Source organism: Vanessa tameamea, chromosome 19, assembly GCF_037043105.1.
Source record: "Vanessa tameamea isolate UH-Manoa-2023 chromosome 19, ilVanTame1 primary haplotype, whole genome shotgun sequence".
NCBI classification, from domain to species: Eukaryota; Metazoa; Arthropoda; class Insecta; order Lepidoptera; family Nymphalidae; genus Vanessa; species Vanessa tameamea.
Genome location: NC_087327.1, coordinates 2,244,946 through 2,262,628, shown reverse-complemented (window position 1 = coordinate 2,262,628; position 17,683 = coordinate 2,244,946). Strand labels below are relative to the sequence as shown.

The window sequence follows — 17,683 nt, the reverse complement described above, 5'->3', positions numbered from 1 at the left end:
TCATAGTTCAAACTAAATAGATGTTTAATATATACAATATATCATTTATAATTTACACATATAACAAAACCCTAACTGATCGAAATCTGTACATGGAAGATATTTGAGAAAAAATCGTACTGGGGGTATTTATAAAGGCAATAGATCACAAAAATATGATTTTTAGATTTTTCGCCTGTTTATATGTTCGTTTGTTACCGGTAATCTCGGAATCCGCTTAACCGATTGGGATGCGGTTTTCATTGATGTACTGTAGTAAGCTCGGTAGGTAGTGGCGGGGTCTATACCAGCCGCGTCAATGGCCGCGCCGCTGACTGTAGTATTGAATGACTGCAAGCGCGCGCTCGTATTACAATATTATTTAAAACGCTCGCCGTTACAAGACTATTTTTAAAAACCAATGTAGGTAATATGTCTCCGTAATATATTTGATAAGATAGTTTAATACGACCTAATCGTAAAAAATAATTATAGGTACATATCAATTTGCATGCATACTGTAAATATTATAGAATATTATATGTTTAGATATATTAAACTTTTGTGTCTTAGTTTGTTCGTTAATTTGAATGTTGTATGTTATATTTAAAAATATTTTATATATAAGTATTACTGTCGTTTATTTGGATGGATAAGCAGACTTACTTAATAAATATTTTGTTTGTTTAAAATCTTCGCTAACAATAATTAGTCTCCTCCCAATGGAGGAGACTTAGCCCAGCTGTAGAACACTTATACGTAGTTATTTTACTTTAATTTTTAATAGTAGGCAAATGAACCACTGTCATGTTGGTCACAATGTCTATAGACATTGAAACTGTTTGAAATATTCACCATTATTTACATCGTCAATGCGTGTTACAATCCTAGGGAACTAAGATGTATCTTGTGTCTGTATTGACATTTGCTCAAAACTTAACACAACAATCTAAGTATTACTGCTTAGCAGTAGAATATGAGATGGGTGGTACCTACCCCGACGGACATACACATAACCCTAGTATCAAGTAAACATATTTTGATAATGTTATGATTTTTATTTGATAGTTAGACAATTTGATTATGAAAGAACATTTGGTGTATTTTAAAATACAATATCGAACATTCCACGACGTAGTCGCGGTTAAAAGCTTATGTTAATATAAATTCGGCTCGATCCATTCCCATGTAAGTTTGCCGAATTATAACCGGTTATATATTCTCGTCACGTGGTCTCATAACGTTGCAGCGCGAGAATATGTGCGCTTCTCACCTGACAGCTGTTTTGAATATAATAAGGCTATAGGGTTGTTTCTTTGGTAGATATCGATTTCTTTTTTAATTTTTTTATGGTCTATTAGAAATAAAACGATTACCACATTTTTTACGGGTATCGATGAAGAGGTTTTAGTGATGTGATGAGTTTATCTTTAAATGGTTTGATTTTCATCTATTTTTCAGACAAAAAATAAAACATTTATTTAAAAATATTTTTGACCAAAATTTCATAATAGTATCCTCAATATCCGAAGCCATTCTCAGTTAACTTTTGGGATAATACATGAAGACGGTACTGCGACTATTAAAGTAATATTCACATTTATGGCAAATAAATTCTACCTGACTGCATTATTACATACTAAATGTCAACGATTTAGCTGTTTCTATGGCCATTAAACAGAAAGTAAGTTTGGACAAAGCAAAAATGTGTTTTCATTACTGGATTAAGTATGGCGGCAATGGAACAGCGTGGTGGAATAAACTCTAAGTCTTCTCAAGAGGATAGGGTCTTTGACAACAGTAGGATAGTTACTATACTTATTTATCCTTGATATATATTTCTAATACATAATAAAGTCTTTATACTAATTAAAAATAGACAAAAGTTTTGCATGTCAGATTCAAATGACCTTATGAATAGGGTCGTGTGAATTCGAAAAGGGTATTCCACCGGGTAGGGTTGTCGACTGTTCTGGAAAAGAAAAAATACACCTAGTTTTATAAAATTAAAAAAATAATGTATATGTGCCAGAAAGTATTTTTTAGAGTTTTGGAGTCTAACGTTTGTTATTTTTCTGAAGTTTGAAGATCAGTGTACCCAAAATTTGTAATATATACAATAATATTCCGTTATTTAAAAAAAAAATGTCTTCTTAAAAAGATGTGGTAGAATAAAATGAACATTTGAAAATCGATTTGTATCTCGACAAGATAAGGATATATTTTGTAATCATACTACGGTGCGTTTTTATGTTAGCGGAATGAGAGGGTTGGAGGGGGCTCTTTAAGATCGTAAAGTATTCAGTGACTCATAATTAGTATAAATACGAGGTTTCATTGTTATTAAATAATTATTCTTTAAGCTATCGTCAACCAAGCAATATAATCAGAAGTGAAATGTGAAATATGGAAAATATCGAATACTGTGCCGTTATAAAGTTCCTTACCAAAGAAGGAAGATCTGTTCCGACCATACTGAATGAGATGTCATCGGCTTACGGCGACTCTTGCCAAGGAAAAACTATGGTTTACAAGTGGCTGCCCTGCACAAGGTGGGCTTCGATATTTTGAATCACCCACCCTGCAGTCCAGACATGTACCCAAGTGATTAGTTTCTATTTCCAAAAATGAAAAAAGAGCTACGGGTTTGGAAATTTATCACCGACGATGAAGCCAAGGATGCAGTTTCGGCGTATTTTGATGATATTTTTTTATGAATGAAAAAAATGTATCCTTCTTACAGGAATATATTTAAAAGGAAAAATAACGCTCCCTCGTATGTGCACGCAATCACGATTTAATATAAAGTCACAGAAATTATATGATTTGATAACCCGGTGTATATTATAGTATGGATTTTAAGTCATGTAACATGTGATAATTGAGATTACTTAACCAGACGGGCTACCAAGTGTTCGTTTGGGTCTAACGAGATTTGAATTAATTAATAAAAAATATTAAATTTTAATCTGAGTACGACGAGTATCGTCTTGTGGTACGGCATTGAAATATACTTTCTAATTCACCACTAGAACCTGACGACAAGTCAGGAGTTAGACAAAAAATCCTATATCCTTCTCTGGAGCTCAAGATTGCTTCAAATCGAATTTCATCAAATTCAGTTCCATGAAAGCCGCGAATACGTAACAGATAGACAGACAGATAGATTTTCGGCTTTATAAAATTAGTAAAAAAAAATCTCCATGAACTCTAGTGAGATGTGAAATAAGCACTCCTGTAAAATAGCAGACATCCGTGCATGCTGTTTATGCTGCTCATGCACTTTGAATTAATATTAACTCGTCTTTATATTATTTGCGCGTCCGGACTCAGAATATTAAAAACCGTAGAATAACAACGTCTATTATGTCTCGTTGCTTGAAAAAATTATACAATATTGTTTTTATATTTTTATGTTAGATTTATGAATTATAAGAGATCTTTTGGAACCAAGTTCTTTTACGCAACTTACAGTAGAGTGAACTGTGAACATTATTTAATCTTATTTTTTTACACGAGATTTTTGTAATAATTTAGAAATTGTCATTTAATTATTCTCAAACGTTGTTCAATTATTTTATTGTGTCTGTTATTTAATTAATAATATATAGCGAAACGAAGTTCGTTCCAATTGGATATCCCACGACATCTCTCGTATTCATTTTTACTTGGTGATAAGGCTTTGTTCCAGCTCGTCTGGGGAGGTCACTCATCACATATTGTAGTAGCAAACAGCAAATATTTATTGTGTGAAGGCTAAGTGAGCCAGTGTAATAACAGACAAAAAGAACATTATATTTGAGTTCCCAAGGTTGCCAGCGCATCGGTGATGTGAGCATTCCTCACCATTTTATTTTATAAGCTGTATCAAATGACATGTGTCTCAACGTAGCGTTCATGGTTGGTAAATTGGTCCTTTTTGCGTGATAGTCAATTTTATAAAAAATATTTTAAAAAAATTTACGAATGCCAAAATCATGACAATTAGTAGTATTCTGCAATTACTTTAGATGTTCTAAAGTAATTGCAGAACTCGATCGCGAAATATCAAATGAGGTATTACTATTAGTAAAATTGTTTTTGACAAAAAAATAGCAATGGCTGTTTCCATTACGATATCATGTTAGCAAAATAATTATGGAAGGTTAAATTTAAATAAGGTCACAAAAAAAGTTCAAAAATCTTCCACAGCCATATATCATACACTAAGAATAGCCATTTAACTATATTGTTGTACTCCGATTTGAATGGTGTTCCTAAGGTTAGTTCGACCCAAGGGTTTCAAGCAAGGAGCTCGAGGTCAATACAAAATATTTTGATGAAAATGATGTCAAGCCATTGCCAAGGCGTGGTTTCCAATACAAAATTACTTCTTCAAAGATTGTCAGTTCTCCTTTATTGATCAGTCCACTGCTACTTCAGCTGACTAACCTTTGTGATATGTCGATAACTTTGGTGCTCTAGTGGATTACATTGGATTAAAATATGCAAAATTAATATGCTTCCTAATTATACGACCGTACGTAGGTAGCATAGTTTGTAGGAATTAAGAGAAATATGTACAAGCTTAGTCGCAAACATATTCTTTTATCTGTAAGAGTTAAACATTTTTTGATAAATAACAAATTAATTATTTACATGAAAATACGATATTCATCAAACGATGACGAAAATGAAAAAAGTAACAGATAAATTAACGACGTGAAAATAACTAAATGACCAAAAATAAATTGTTATTAAAATCAATCAATTGTAGTGCAAAAGTGTGTGCGCAAACGGAAGTGTACAGATGGGACAGCAAATTCGACTCAACTGGAAAGAGTTTAGCTGGAAGGAAGAGCTTTACGTGAATTGTGAACACAGTATCCAACTTCCAGACTCCCAGCAGTTACTGAGAATTTTTCGGCAGAATAGCCCAACAAATGTTTTTCGGCCCGACCTGCGTTTTGACCCCAGAAATCTCGCGATCTGAGCCCTTATATCAAGCCACTAGACCAACGAGGCAGATTGGTTATGGAGAAGATAAATTAGTCCATATTCTGATCTACTCACTTCGTCTAGTTGCTACTGTTTTAATAATAAAAACCTTATTTTATATTTACAACACCTTTGATCGCGAGTTGGATCCATTTCGCGTAACTACTTCTTTTTGGTTTTATAACAACTTTTAGTGTATAGCTGAGTTTCTTACGTCACTATTTCTCAGTCTTGATCATGTTTTTTCCTATTCGATAGTAGTTTATGTCAGATTGACTATCAAAATTTAATGCTATAGTATTAATACAAAAGTTAATTTAATTGATTTTGTATTTCTGTGCTTCGTATTTTGTATTCATATTTTTATGTTAAATTCTTGAAACTGAAATTTGTTCATAACATTCAAATCTTAAAATAAATTTTTAATATCAAAGAATTCTTAAAATAAATTTAATAAACCGGTACCGCAGTCTTCATCGAAAATATTATCTTAAATTCTCTCGCAGACCGCACTGTTATGTATTTTTTCGCTAAGTGCTGTCTTAGCCTCGCCTGGACGTTACCTGAATTAATTACATGGTTAATTAAATTTTTCCGCCTGAAAAATTGGTATGGTACACGGGTACCTGGCTCCTGATAGTTCGTGTGTCTAATTATTACATTCCTTTAAAATTTTAACTACTATTTATGTAGCACCAAATTAAAGCGTTAACGAAGTACTGAACGATATCAATATTGTCCGAATAGTAAAAACATATTGTTGTGTCTTTAATATTTTTTTTTAGGAATTTCCATTACTGTGACAGGTTTTATTTTGATTTCATTTAATTGTAAACTTCAAATCACTTCTTTAAATTTTGTCGTTAAAATGATGAAACCCTTTTTAATTTTTTTTTTTTTATGTCAAATTGTAATACATTAGTTCAGTTAGAATAGGATTTTATTGATAACAATTTACTTTAATTTTGTTTACGTTTTTAATTTTTTTCCTTACACTTATATCTATTATATTTACTTTAATTTTATTTAGAATAAACTTTAACAATTTACAACTAAAATATTGTTATTTGAATTAAAATTTAAAAATATGGTTTCAATTACGTCTTGCACAATAAATGGCTCAGGGATACTAATAAGATTAAATTTCGGCAGTGTTTCTTCTCGATCATCACCGACACGAAAAATATACCCAGGAAAGTAAGGTTCTGCCCATGATGGCTCGCTACGGCCAAGCTGAGATGATATTGAATTCGAACAAAATGTGCTTGCTTATGCCTCTTATTCAAGTTCGCAACCTAGCAGTGACAGTTATAAAATGTTTTTTATTAAACACAAACAGAACGTACATATGTCATAGTAGGTGCGCACGTTTTATAGTTTTTTTTTTATACAACCGTAGCGCTGCTCTCTAACCGGTCAGTAACTTTTTTTTTAAACCAATTCTTTTTTTAAATCGTAAAAATTTTGCCTTCTCTTCTCTAACTCGTCAAAATGAGACCTTAACAGATTTTTTTATGTGCAGCTATTGTTACGCTATAAAAATATAAGATTCTATTGATGTGCAATGGAATCATTAATTAGGGTCGAATGAATAGGTATATATATATATATTTAAATACTTCTTTAAGTATTTATAGAAGTATTCTGTCGAAGTTATGTTGAAGTATATTTAATAAACTATTTCATATTTGCAAATTGTCATGATGTTATGCTCATAAATTGTCGATCACGTAAGAAGTAATCTTCTCAGAAAAATAAATAATAAAAGCTTGTAAGAAGATAAGCTGAGAACCTTTCTAATAAATATGAGACACAAAATCAACGTATCGTTTATTTAAGTAGGGTCTTATATTTTGGATGACATTAAATAAAAAGTGTTCCACCGGTTCGGAATGTAGAATCCACTGGGAACAAACTCAGCACTTAATCTTTTCCATCAAATTGTAATAGGTACGTTAATTTAATTGATATTTATTCTGGATGAAGCATTTATAACATGAGTTTTACATGCTCTAATAGGCCAAGGTAAAATTAAACTAGTTTATTTGTTTTTACTTGGTGGTGGGGCTTCATGCAAAACGATCTGAGTAGGTATCCACTCATAAGATATTCTACCGCCAAACAGCAGTACTCGGTACTGTTGTGTTCCGGTTTGCAGGTTGTATATTTGCCTGAACTCCTACATATGCTATAAATATATATTATTTCTTGCTCAGCGGTAGAGGAAAATATCGCGAGGAATACAATATCGGATACAATTTTTCACATGAAGGTTCCGTCACAGCGTTGTAAGAGCGTAATTATTCATTTAAAAATAGCAGCCCTCGACTTCGCCTAGAATTAAACGGAAATTATTAACAGTGTAGTTATAATTAAAGTATACTAAAGCCGAATTATCGTGAAAGTGCGAGTCGGACTCGCGCACGTACGATTCCGTTCAGCCAGAGATATAGAAAAATTTACACTGATTTTACAACGAATTTACGGTTTTTCGAGTTTCAAGATTCTCAAGTCAAGGGGTAGTATCCTATAGATTTTGATTCCCTTTTCGAATGTATAGGCAATGCAAAATAAGCGGACAAGGCACCGCAGACCTTAGCATTTCAACGTTATTCCTCTAAACGTTCCTGAGAAGAAAGTGATATTATAAAGGGTTCCTTTTTCCGTTACGGTATGGAACCCTGAAAATCAAAAATAGGTAACCTAACTTAACCAATATCCTTTTAATTATTTATGTAAATATATTACCGTATGTAATGGTGAGTAAAGTTTAATACGATTGATTAAACGTACAAACATTTCTAAACAAAACTAAACCATCATATTTGCATGCAATTTCCATTAATCATCCTATGTATCTGTTCAGTCGGCGATAACTAAAATTTAATGATATACATATTGTATCGAACTATGAACCAATTTGTTAACGCATTAATATGGATAACATAAGAGCATGGAAAGTTTGGTTTTATATTTATAATGAAGGCAGATGAATAAACGTTATATTGTTCTAAAGTTGTGCCACAGATGTACAAAAAGAGTTTCGTCATACGACGTCCAGGATCTAGTATAAACAGCGGTTGGTTATTGTTATAAATAAAGAAAACAGATTAAATAAATATGGAACGAAATAAATCGAAATATAGAGTATTTTTACAAAAATATATATTTTGTATAAAATATATTGTTATAAATGGGACAAAATAAAATATTTTCAATTTTAGCCGCTCTGCTATTTTTAATATATGTATACGATTTAACTTATCTTGTTGATAAGACTTGCGATATCGATCTGCTTGCGGATGATACATATGTTATATTTAAACTTAACAGGAAGATAAACAACTATGACGTTGTGAAGTGCTCTGCCACAGGTTCTTGTTTTGTTTGACATAAATAATCTAGACCTAAATACAAAAAAATAATAAATGCATGTTATTTTCCCTGCCAATTGTACGGTTAAACTTCTGCGGTTATTTTGAATAATGAAAGGCTTTGTTGAGACGACGGTCTTTCTAGGTATTAGCCACTTTAAACTTCAGTAGGGCACCCATTTGTATGCCCTAGAATGGAAACTAAGTCTCATTTATGCAATAAAAACAAATCGAAAAATCACAGACATAAGTACTAGCTAGTTTATTTTAGTAATTTTGATTTTAATATTTTAAATATAATGTTGTTAGGAGTTAATGACGCAGAATTTTATAAATAGAAATTCTACTTATTCTGCAGAAAAGTACTCTCGAAACTATTTATAATGTTAGTTCTAGAACATATTTAAAATTTTAAAGAAACAGGTGTATTAACGACTGTTTCGCAAAATAATTTTAATAAAAATTTATATGAAAGAATATAAAAAAAAAACCATAAAAGATAATATACATAATATTAATACCAGAAGTAAAAACAAACTTAAAAACCCTCGCGACCAAACCCAAGCGGAAACGCTTGCATACGGTACAGAGAACTTTTTTGGCAATGGTATACGCATGTAATAAGATACCAAATGATACATAATCAATTTACCATTTCACAAATAAAAAAATATATATATAAAGATAAAATTAATCAATAGATTATATTATTCGTTAATAGAATACTTTTTGGATAAAGACGCCTGGATTTAGGTTTGGATTTCAGCACATGACTAATTAAACAATTATTGTGAATGTATATTTTATTACCCAATGTATATATGTATATATAATATTTAACGTTAATTATATGAATAAACTTAAGCTGTGTTTAATATGATGTTAATGTCCTACTGGGCAAAGATCTCATCTCGCATTAAGGGAAGGATATGGAGCTTGATGGATGCTTCATTGTGAATAGCCGGATATACTTGGAAGCAATTGCTCTCATATTTTCGACCGACTTCAATAAAGTAAGAGGTTCAATTCGTCTCTATAATATATTAATGTTTTTAATATAATTGAATTTAAATTATACATAATATTATTAGACATTATAAATATATTTTATTATCTTGTCATATTTTTTTTTTTTTTTTATGATATATGCCTACATAAACGATGACGGGCGAATGGACCTGATGGCAAGAGGACAGCACCGCACATAACGCTGTAAGAAATATTAACCATTCCTTACATCGCCATCGCCACCCATGGGAACTATGATGTTATGACCCTTGTCACTCATACCTTTGAAACCCTTCAAACTGGAACACAATAATACTGAGTATTGCTGTTTGGCGGTAGAATATACATGATGAGTGGGTGGTACCTACCCAGAAGGGCTTGCACAAAGACCTACTTAAGAATAAGAGAGATGGCTGATTGGTTCTAACACGTGCATCTTGACCAATGATTACAGGTTCCAGCCCAGGCAAGCAGCACTGAATTTCCATGTGCTTAATTTGTGTATATAATTCATCTCGTTCTCGACGGTGAAGGAAATCACAGTGAGGAAAACTTGCAATGTTACATTTCAATGAAATTCTTCCACATATGCATCCGCCAACCCGCATTGGAGCAGTGTCATGGAATTAGCTCTAAACCTCCTCAAAGGGAATCTATATTCCCTTTGAGGAGGTTTGGGCCTATGCCTTAGCTAGCAATGGGGGTGGCAGTTTGTTGCCTTTTGTTTTATGATCTGAGCTAAATCTAATATTTTACGATTTACGTCTTATTTTTATTAAACCACTATACATAAAACTTATACCAAACAATGGAATCGATTTTGGAGAAGGTTTGACTGTATAATATTATTTTAGCAACGCTTCGCAGATTCACCAGCTTTAAAAGTAGACTATCGACTTCAGACTGTATTGACTATTAACTGAATTTCACGTTATTGTAAGTCGATAAACTAATAATAATATAATAAATTAATCGAATACTCTTGATTTTTATTGAGTAAATTTCGGGTTAATATAATGCTACATTATCGTAATTGAGGAAATATAATATCAAAGACCGTAAACAAAAGTTTTTGCCTGTCCCTTTTATCTCCAAGGGGGGAATGGGATGTATAAAAATAAATAGAATGGAGGACAAATGTACGCAAACCAATTTTTTCGTTTGATATTTATACGATCACTTAATAAATATCAAAGAAATGAACTTCTTTATATTCATATATTTGGCACGGTTAATTTTAATATTTATGAGTTACGCCACTTTGCCTACATCCTGTCCAAGTACGCATAGAAAATGAAATTGTAATAAATCCTTTATAGGTTTCGTTGAAGCTTGTAATTGCTTTCTACTAAAACGTCAGTCATATAAGGGTATTGAGTGGCTCATGAACAATGTTTAATAAATACTAACTCTTATCGGTATTGCAATACGAGTTATTTTCGCTTGGTTGCCTTATAAAGAATATATAAGTTTGTTTCGAAACTATTTTATAGTTTTGATAGCACAGATAAGTATGTTCTCGAAAAAAATTGGAGTGGCTTTTGTTTGTATTGTAGTCACGAGTGCTCTGGAGCCGACTGTTAATTGTAGGGTCGGTTTAAAAGTATTTTTTTAATTTCATATATTTTTTTCATAATTTGTTACTTTATTTTACCTTAGTAACCGTCATTTGTAAATTTCGCAATCTCGTATAAAATTAAACGACCTGTGTTATTATTAAAAGTTCCAATATGACTTATTGTAATAATATTTGTAAATATTTCATAAATAAAGCATTAATGTCGTTACTTATCAAGTCGAACACTGATTTCTCTGTTATTTTTCTGTCATCATTAATTTATCATTAGTTTTGTTAAAATACAAATACACATTACAATGTAAGTCTAGGGCAGGTAACCACTCATAATATATTTCACCGTTAAGCAATACTTAGTTTTTCGGTAGTAAAATTTCCAGCAGCTCCAATCTATAGTGGCTTCTTTCCATTTGCCCGTCTATAAAACTTTTATGAAAAAATAAAGATATTTGATAGAGAAAGACAAGGCTTCTACTTGACGAATCTAAAAGTGTACCGTAACAGGTAAAAAATTGGCACCAACTTTTCGGATACAGATTTCCGTAGTTTTCATGTTTCATTAAATATAACTCTTGAACTCTTTAGCAAAACTAGACAGGTTCATTTGAAATACAAATTTTGACGTACTGTAGGATAGAAGTAACCATTTACGACAAGATGGCGGCCTTTGCTTCGAAATACCGCCATGGCAGCACAAGCCCGTGGAAGTTGAAGAGCATTTGAAAAGGATCAGACAGGTCTGGGGTAATCATTCTACGGAAAGGCGTACTATTAATCTACCTAGATTGGCACTTATTAACCGGTAACTAGGAAACTTTATTTCTTTTACAAATATTATTATATTTATTTCGCAATTTCATATATATGTATATATTGTATTAATATTTGTAAAGAATGTATGTATATTTATATTATGTATAGGTTCTTTATGTGCTTGTTGCCATATATGTTAAAATTATTTACCTTTATCGATTGCACTATCCCGAATCCTTACTGATGTTTCCCTTTGTAAGAGGATGTCTGTAAGAGTTTGCTGCAGTAATAAGAGTTTTTGTAAAATCAAATTTTGATAAATTAATGTGTATTTTCTTACTATTTTTCTTTAATGTATTTTATGTGCATCAAAGATTGATTTCCCCACTGTTTGACCGTTTACCATTAAACTTGGTACATGGATATTTCATAGAGAAGGGTTTTAATACTTTGTTGTATAAGGTTCCACAAATCCTTATAACAATTGGTATAAATATATACGCAGACAACATCTGCCGGGTCTCATCGTAATGCCAAGAATAGATCATATAGTATATGTTCTGTCTGGAAGTAAAACATACAGGCATATAAAAAAATTAATAGAAAAAACATAAAAAATACACAAATAAAGATAAAATCAGTTGATGGGGCTTTGTGGTAAAGACTTGGCGTTTGGGTGGGTACCACCGTCTCATAAGATATTCTACCGCCATACAGCAATGCTTAGTGTTGTTTTGTTCTGAATTGAAGGGTGAGTGAGCTAGTGAATCTGTCTTAGACCCCAAGGTTGGTGGTGCATTGGTGGTTTAAGGAATATTTAATATTTATTACAACGTCAATTATCTACCCAGTAGGTCGTCGACCTATAGAAAAAAATGTACGTACCTAACTGTAACATATTTGAATACTGTGTTCATTTGTGAGTTTTGAATTTATTCTTTCTGCACAGTTCTGCTCATTTCTCCGCATCGATCCCACGGGGCAAGTATCGGTCTATTGTTTGGATTATGAGCTTGAAGGCGTTTCACCTTCCGATCCTTAAGGAAAAAGTTTAGATTGAGTCTAGCGATAATATTTGTGTTTACCTGCAGACCAATCCTGAGAACTTCTTATTTTTTCAATTAAAAAAATGCGAATATTAATATGAATCTTTATATTATTTCGCGTTAGAAGAATAATGTGGCCTTCCAAAATTTGTTTAAATAACTCTTTCATAAACGCGTCATACTAACGTTTTAGTACCGTATTAATTTGTTGAATTTTGGTACATTTAGTATTTTCCTACATAAAGAGCCTATAAAATTAAATACACAAAGGAATTGCGTTATGTTATTCCGTCAGCTACGCTACAGCTACCATTTATAGTCATAGAAACATATTTATACACATGAAGGTTTGTATTTCGTCGATTTTCTCATATATGAAACATTTTCTAGCGAAGTAAACCGATACGTGGACACGGTTATCGCGCCATTTTTAGACACGTACCACAGAAACATCCAGAACTCATATCAGCTACTTACGAACAAATTCTTGAAAAGGATCAAAGATGAAATAAACGTGGCGTTGAAAAAGAAACGCAAGATCTATACAGAGCTTACAGAGTTAGCGGACTCTTTGAAACTGCCAGGTAATATTCAATTCGTATATACTAACGAATTTTCCATTTGTTTTCCCCGTAACATAAACATTTGATTTAAGGAATAAAATACGAATGAACAAATATATAAAAGTATACTTTTAGAAATGGTTTTTCTATCTCAGTTTTTGTTAAGCGCTTTGTTACAAAATTGGAATTTATAGATAAAGTTAAAAGGATAAAAAAATTCTTTGTTATTATATTAGTGTAATATAGTATATTAATATTATTATCATAATAATAAAATTTACTTTGGTTTGGTTTGTTGAATAAGTACACAATATTTTGATTCGATGCTGCGTTATGTTAACACATATAACACACGCATATTTAATACACACACATATGTAATATGATATAATAAAATATGAAACTCAACCCAATCTTTAAATGTTGAAAGCCGACTTCAGTGGTGGATCGTTAAACTATAGTGATTTTGGTCAACGTCACAATTTCTGACATTTATTAATTTCTACATTGAGTTTCCGATTTGTTCTTAATTAACGCAAACCTTAATTTGCAACCGAATTTAATTTGAATCGTCGGAAGTCTCTGTCACTAATTGCATATCGTGCTATAAAATAACAATTTTAAATCAAAACGCACCAATAATTTTCATGAACAAACTAATCGGCATATTAGTAATTTACGGTTTATTTATTTGATATATCTAAAGAAAATTTCTTGGTGATAGAGCTCTGTGTAGGCTCGTCTGGGTATGTACCACCCACTCATCATATATTTTATCACTAAACAGTAATACTTAGTATCGATGTGTTTCAGTTTGAAGGGTGAGTGAGCCGGTGTAATTACAGAGAGAAGGATCATACCTTAGATCTCAGTCGGCCTTAGAATGCACCACACTTTTATAGTATTGCAGTTATTATCGTTCACATCTTGTTTTTGTTCAATATGACGCTTAAATAAATAAATAATAACTATTATTAGAAACAGCCTGTAAATCCTCCACTGCTGGGCTAAGGACTCCCATTGAGCAGGAGCTAGTATATATAACAGCTAAATTCCTATTTACGATTTGTTACGACGAATATCTGGACATAAAACCCTAATAACATTTATATGATCGAACCAGAATTAAGCAACATAACAAACAGAGATATTTAAGATCAAAGATATTTCGTCTAAAATGTTCGCTGACAAATTTCGACTCGCATATGACTTTCAAATTATAACGGATCCTCTCAATTTCCTTAGTATAATTTAAATTGTGGATCCCAATACTCCGAACGGTATTCTAATATATAAACAGAATTTAGATCACTTTGCAATGTGAAAGTTGCAAATTGATTTATCTACCTTGGACGTTAAACGTTGTCGCATAGTGATTAAATGATTAAGAATATTTTCTGTTAACATTCTTTTAAAAAGTCCGTAGAATACAGCATACTTGGAGGGAGGGTTTTATGCAAGTCCGTCTGGGTAGGTACCACCCACTAATCCTATATCGTACCAAAATAGCAATACTTTTAGTAATATTACGTTTCGGTTTGAATGAGCAAGTGTAATAAAAAGCATCATACACACCATCTTTATTTCCAATGTTGGTGGCGCATTGGCGATGGTTGGTTGATAAGAATGGTTAATATGTCTTACAGTGCCAACGTCTGTGCTAATCACGTCCAGTGCTAATCACTTGTCCACAGGGTTGGCCATGAAACCGAACTACCTAATATATATATTTAAAAAAAAACCCAACAGTATTCATAATGAAACTTTTGACTAATAGTTATATTGGTATATTCGAATATCGTCTTCAAAATACTGTATACAAATCTAATTTTTTTATATGATGAGATTTTCAAACGAACTTTATATTATTTGTTAAGTAAATTTATGTTTCAGTATATTTTTTATTCGACAAAGTTTTTGAGCCAGATAAACAAACTACTTAATTATGCTGAAGCAGAATCGTTCCGCTGTGAATAATTTATACGGTGATTGATGAGCTTGAAGGAAGAATTTTATTATTATTTTTACTAGATAGCGTTTAAATGGGCTGTTTTTTAAATGCAAATAAAGTACGTTAGGTTAAATTGAATGTAATTCATTATCGTTCATATTTTCGTAATCCGTTTTCACGACCCTGTTCACTGTTTTGATTGTAAATATCGTTTTTGCCTACAGATTTGTTATTCCCCATGAAATTATGTAATATTATTCCTTTTAAAAGTAGAATAGGATTCTATTATCAGTATCAAATATGTATTTTATACAATTCAAACATATATTTGAACTGCTCGTTTGAACTAATTTTAAAAATGAGTTTGTACTTTATTATTAGTACTGTGTCGTACATTTTTGTGGAAATAAGACGACACGTACACCTAAGAAACTATTTATTATTATAACTAGGAGGAAAACTGTAGTAGCGTCTTGCAAGACGCACGCAAGAAAAAAATATGGCAAGGTTTAAAAACAAAACTGTACTTCTGTAAAAAACATTTTTATCTATGTAACTACGAGGTGTCAACCGCGCTTTTGCTCGCGTTTTAGGCGTTGTTCGTCAGCTGCTTGGCACAATAAGCCTATAGCTTGCTTTATAGGTACTAAATTTCATTAAATTCTGTTCAGTCGAATGAAAGAGCAACAGAGAGACAGAGAGAGAGAGAGAGAGAGAAACATACAGACAGAGTTACTTTCAAATTTATAATATTAGTATAGATTAGCATTATCTGTAACGATACTTTCAGTATCAAAGAAACATATTAACAGATGATTTCTCTATTCCACATGTTTTCTTGGCCACCTGGTGATAAGTGGTCACTGTCGTCCAACGAAATTGGCATTGGAAGAAAAATTAACCTTCCCTTATATCAATCAACCAATCTTCGAAACTATGGTGTTATGTTCGTTGTGCCTGTAGTTACACTGGCTCACTCACCCTTCAAATCGGAACAAAGACCAACAATACTGAGTATTGATGACGGCAGAATACAATAATTATGAGAGGATCGTACATACCCAGAAAGGGTTGCATAAAGTCCTAATACTGAGCCAAAAAGAAAATTAAAGAAAACTTGGATAATTATATTCAAGAACGGCTTATAATATTACTGGAAAATGTTTCAGAAATGTGCAACGAAGAAAGACGAGCGACAAAAACACAAGCAAGCAAGCACGTCGCCCTAATATATAAATGCACGGAACAAGCCCGATCCTCTATATCGAAAATGGGCAAGTATGCTGAAGAAATGATCAGCATTACCCAAAATCACATGGGGAATACGTTGGAGCTTGTTGGTAAAAAAATAGAGATGGTTCAGAATTCGCCAGTGATATTTAAGTGAGTATTTACTGTATTAATCTCGGCGCTGTACTGAGTAAAAGAGAAAGGCTCCAATGCTGGGCTAAGACCTTTCTATGATAGTATGGAGCTGATTCCGTTACATGAATTGGCTGGATACACGTAGAACAGATGTTCATCCTACACGTGCAGATTTCCTCGAAATATTTTATTTTACCGCCTAACGCAAGATGAAATGTAAACAGTATTTTATTTAAATGCATACAACATATATTGCAATACATTATACTGTTAAGCAATCTACCCATTATAACCTGTTAATACATACCTACGTGGTGCTATATGATATATCTGTCACCCTTACTGTGCACATTATAGACCTTCAAAATAAAAAAAATGAATTTATATACGAAATATACACAGTTATAGGTTACACGCAAATTAAAAATATATAAATAACCCATTCATTTAATAATTCTTTAATGAATATAAATAGTGCAAAAACGACTTAACATCTTGTAGCTTTTTTAACAATTAATAATTTAATTTCACTTGGTAAGGCTTATATTATCGAAGAAAGATTTTATTATCATTTGGACGATATTTTTAGGACAAATGTAACAGTTTCTTTAAAAGAACTCGCCAAAGCAGCTGTGGCGTTGGGATACGAGCTAGATCTTAGTCTGACTAACGCAAGACGTTACAATGAACAGTCTTGCGAGAAGTTTACGAATTGTTGTATCAAAGCTAAGAGGAGTACCGAAGAGGCTGTATATGTACTGCGAGAACTTTTGTATCAATGCGTTTATGCTTGATTTGTGTATTTTTTGTAATAGAATATTTTGGTACCTTTTTGCCTGGAAATATAATAAAGTACTTTAAGAATATATTTGGTATGAAAGTGGTCTAGTTTGGAAAATATAAATATTTTATTATTAAATAATAAACTATAATATTTTTATATACTATGCTTTAGAAATATATTAAATGAATAATAAAAAAAACACTTATATTGTGTCCATAACGCGCCTAAAGACTCGCCTAAAGACGCCACACACACGCACATATTTGTTACGAATACAGCCAATGACAATACAGCACGAAATGTCAAA

At 32.0% G+C, this 17,683-nt stretch overlaps 1 protein-coding gene across 1 annotated transcript; it reads left to right on the top strand.

The window, feature by feature from the left end:
- The first annotated feature begins 10,712 nt into the window (after window positions 1-10,712).
- On the top strand, window positions 10,713-17,386 carry LOC113397072 (uncharacterized). The gene is made up of 5 exons (XM_026635222.2): window positions 10,713-10,929; window positions 11,547-11,716; window positions 13,104-13,297; window positions 16,397-16,610; window positions 17,182-17,386. The coding sequence occupies exons 1-5, from the start codon at window positions 10,852-10,854 to the stop codon at window positions 17,384-17,386; spliced, it is 861 nt and encodes a 286-aa protein (XP_026491007.2). The 5' UTR covers window positions 10,713-10,851.
- The last annotated feature ends 297 nt before the right edge of the window (window positions 17,387-17,683 follow it).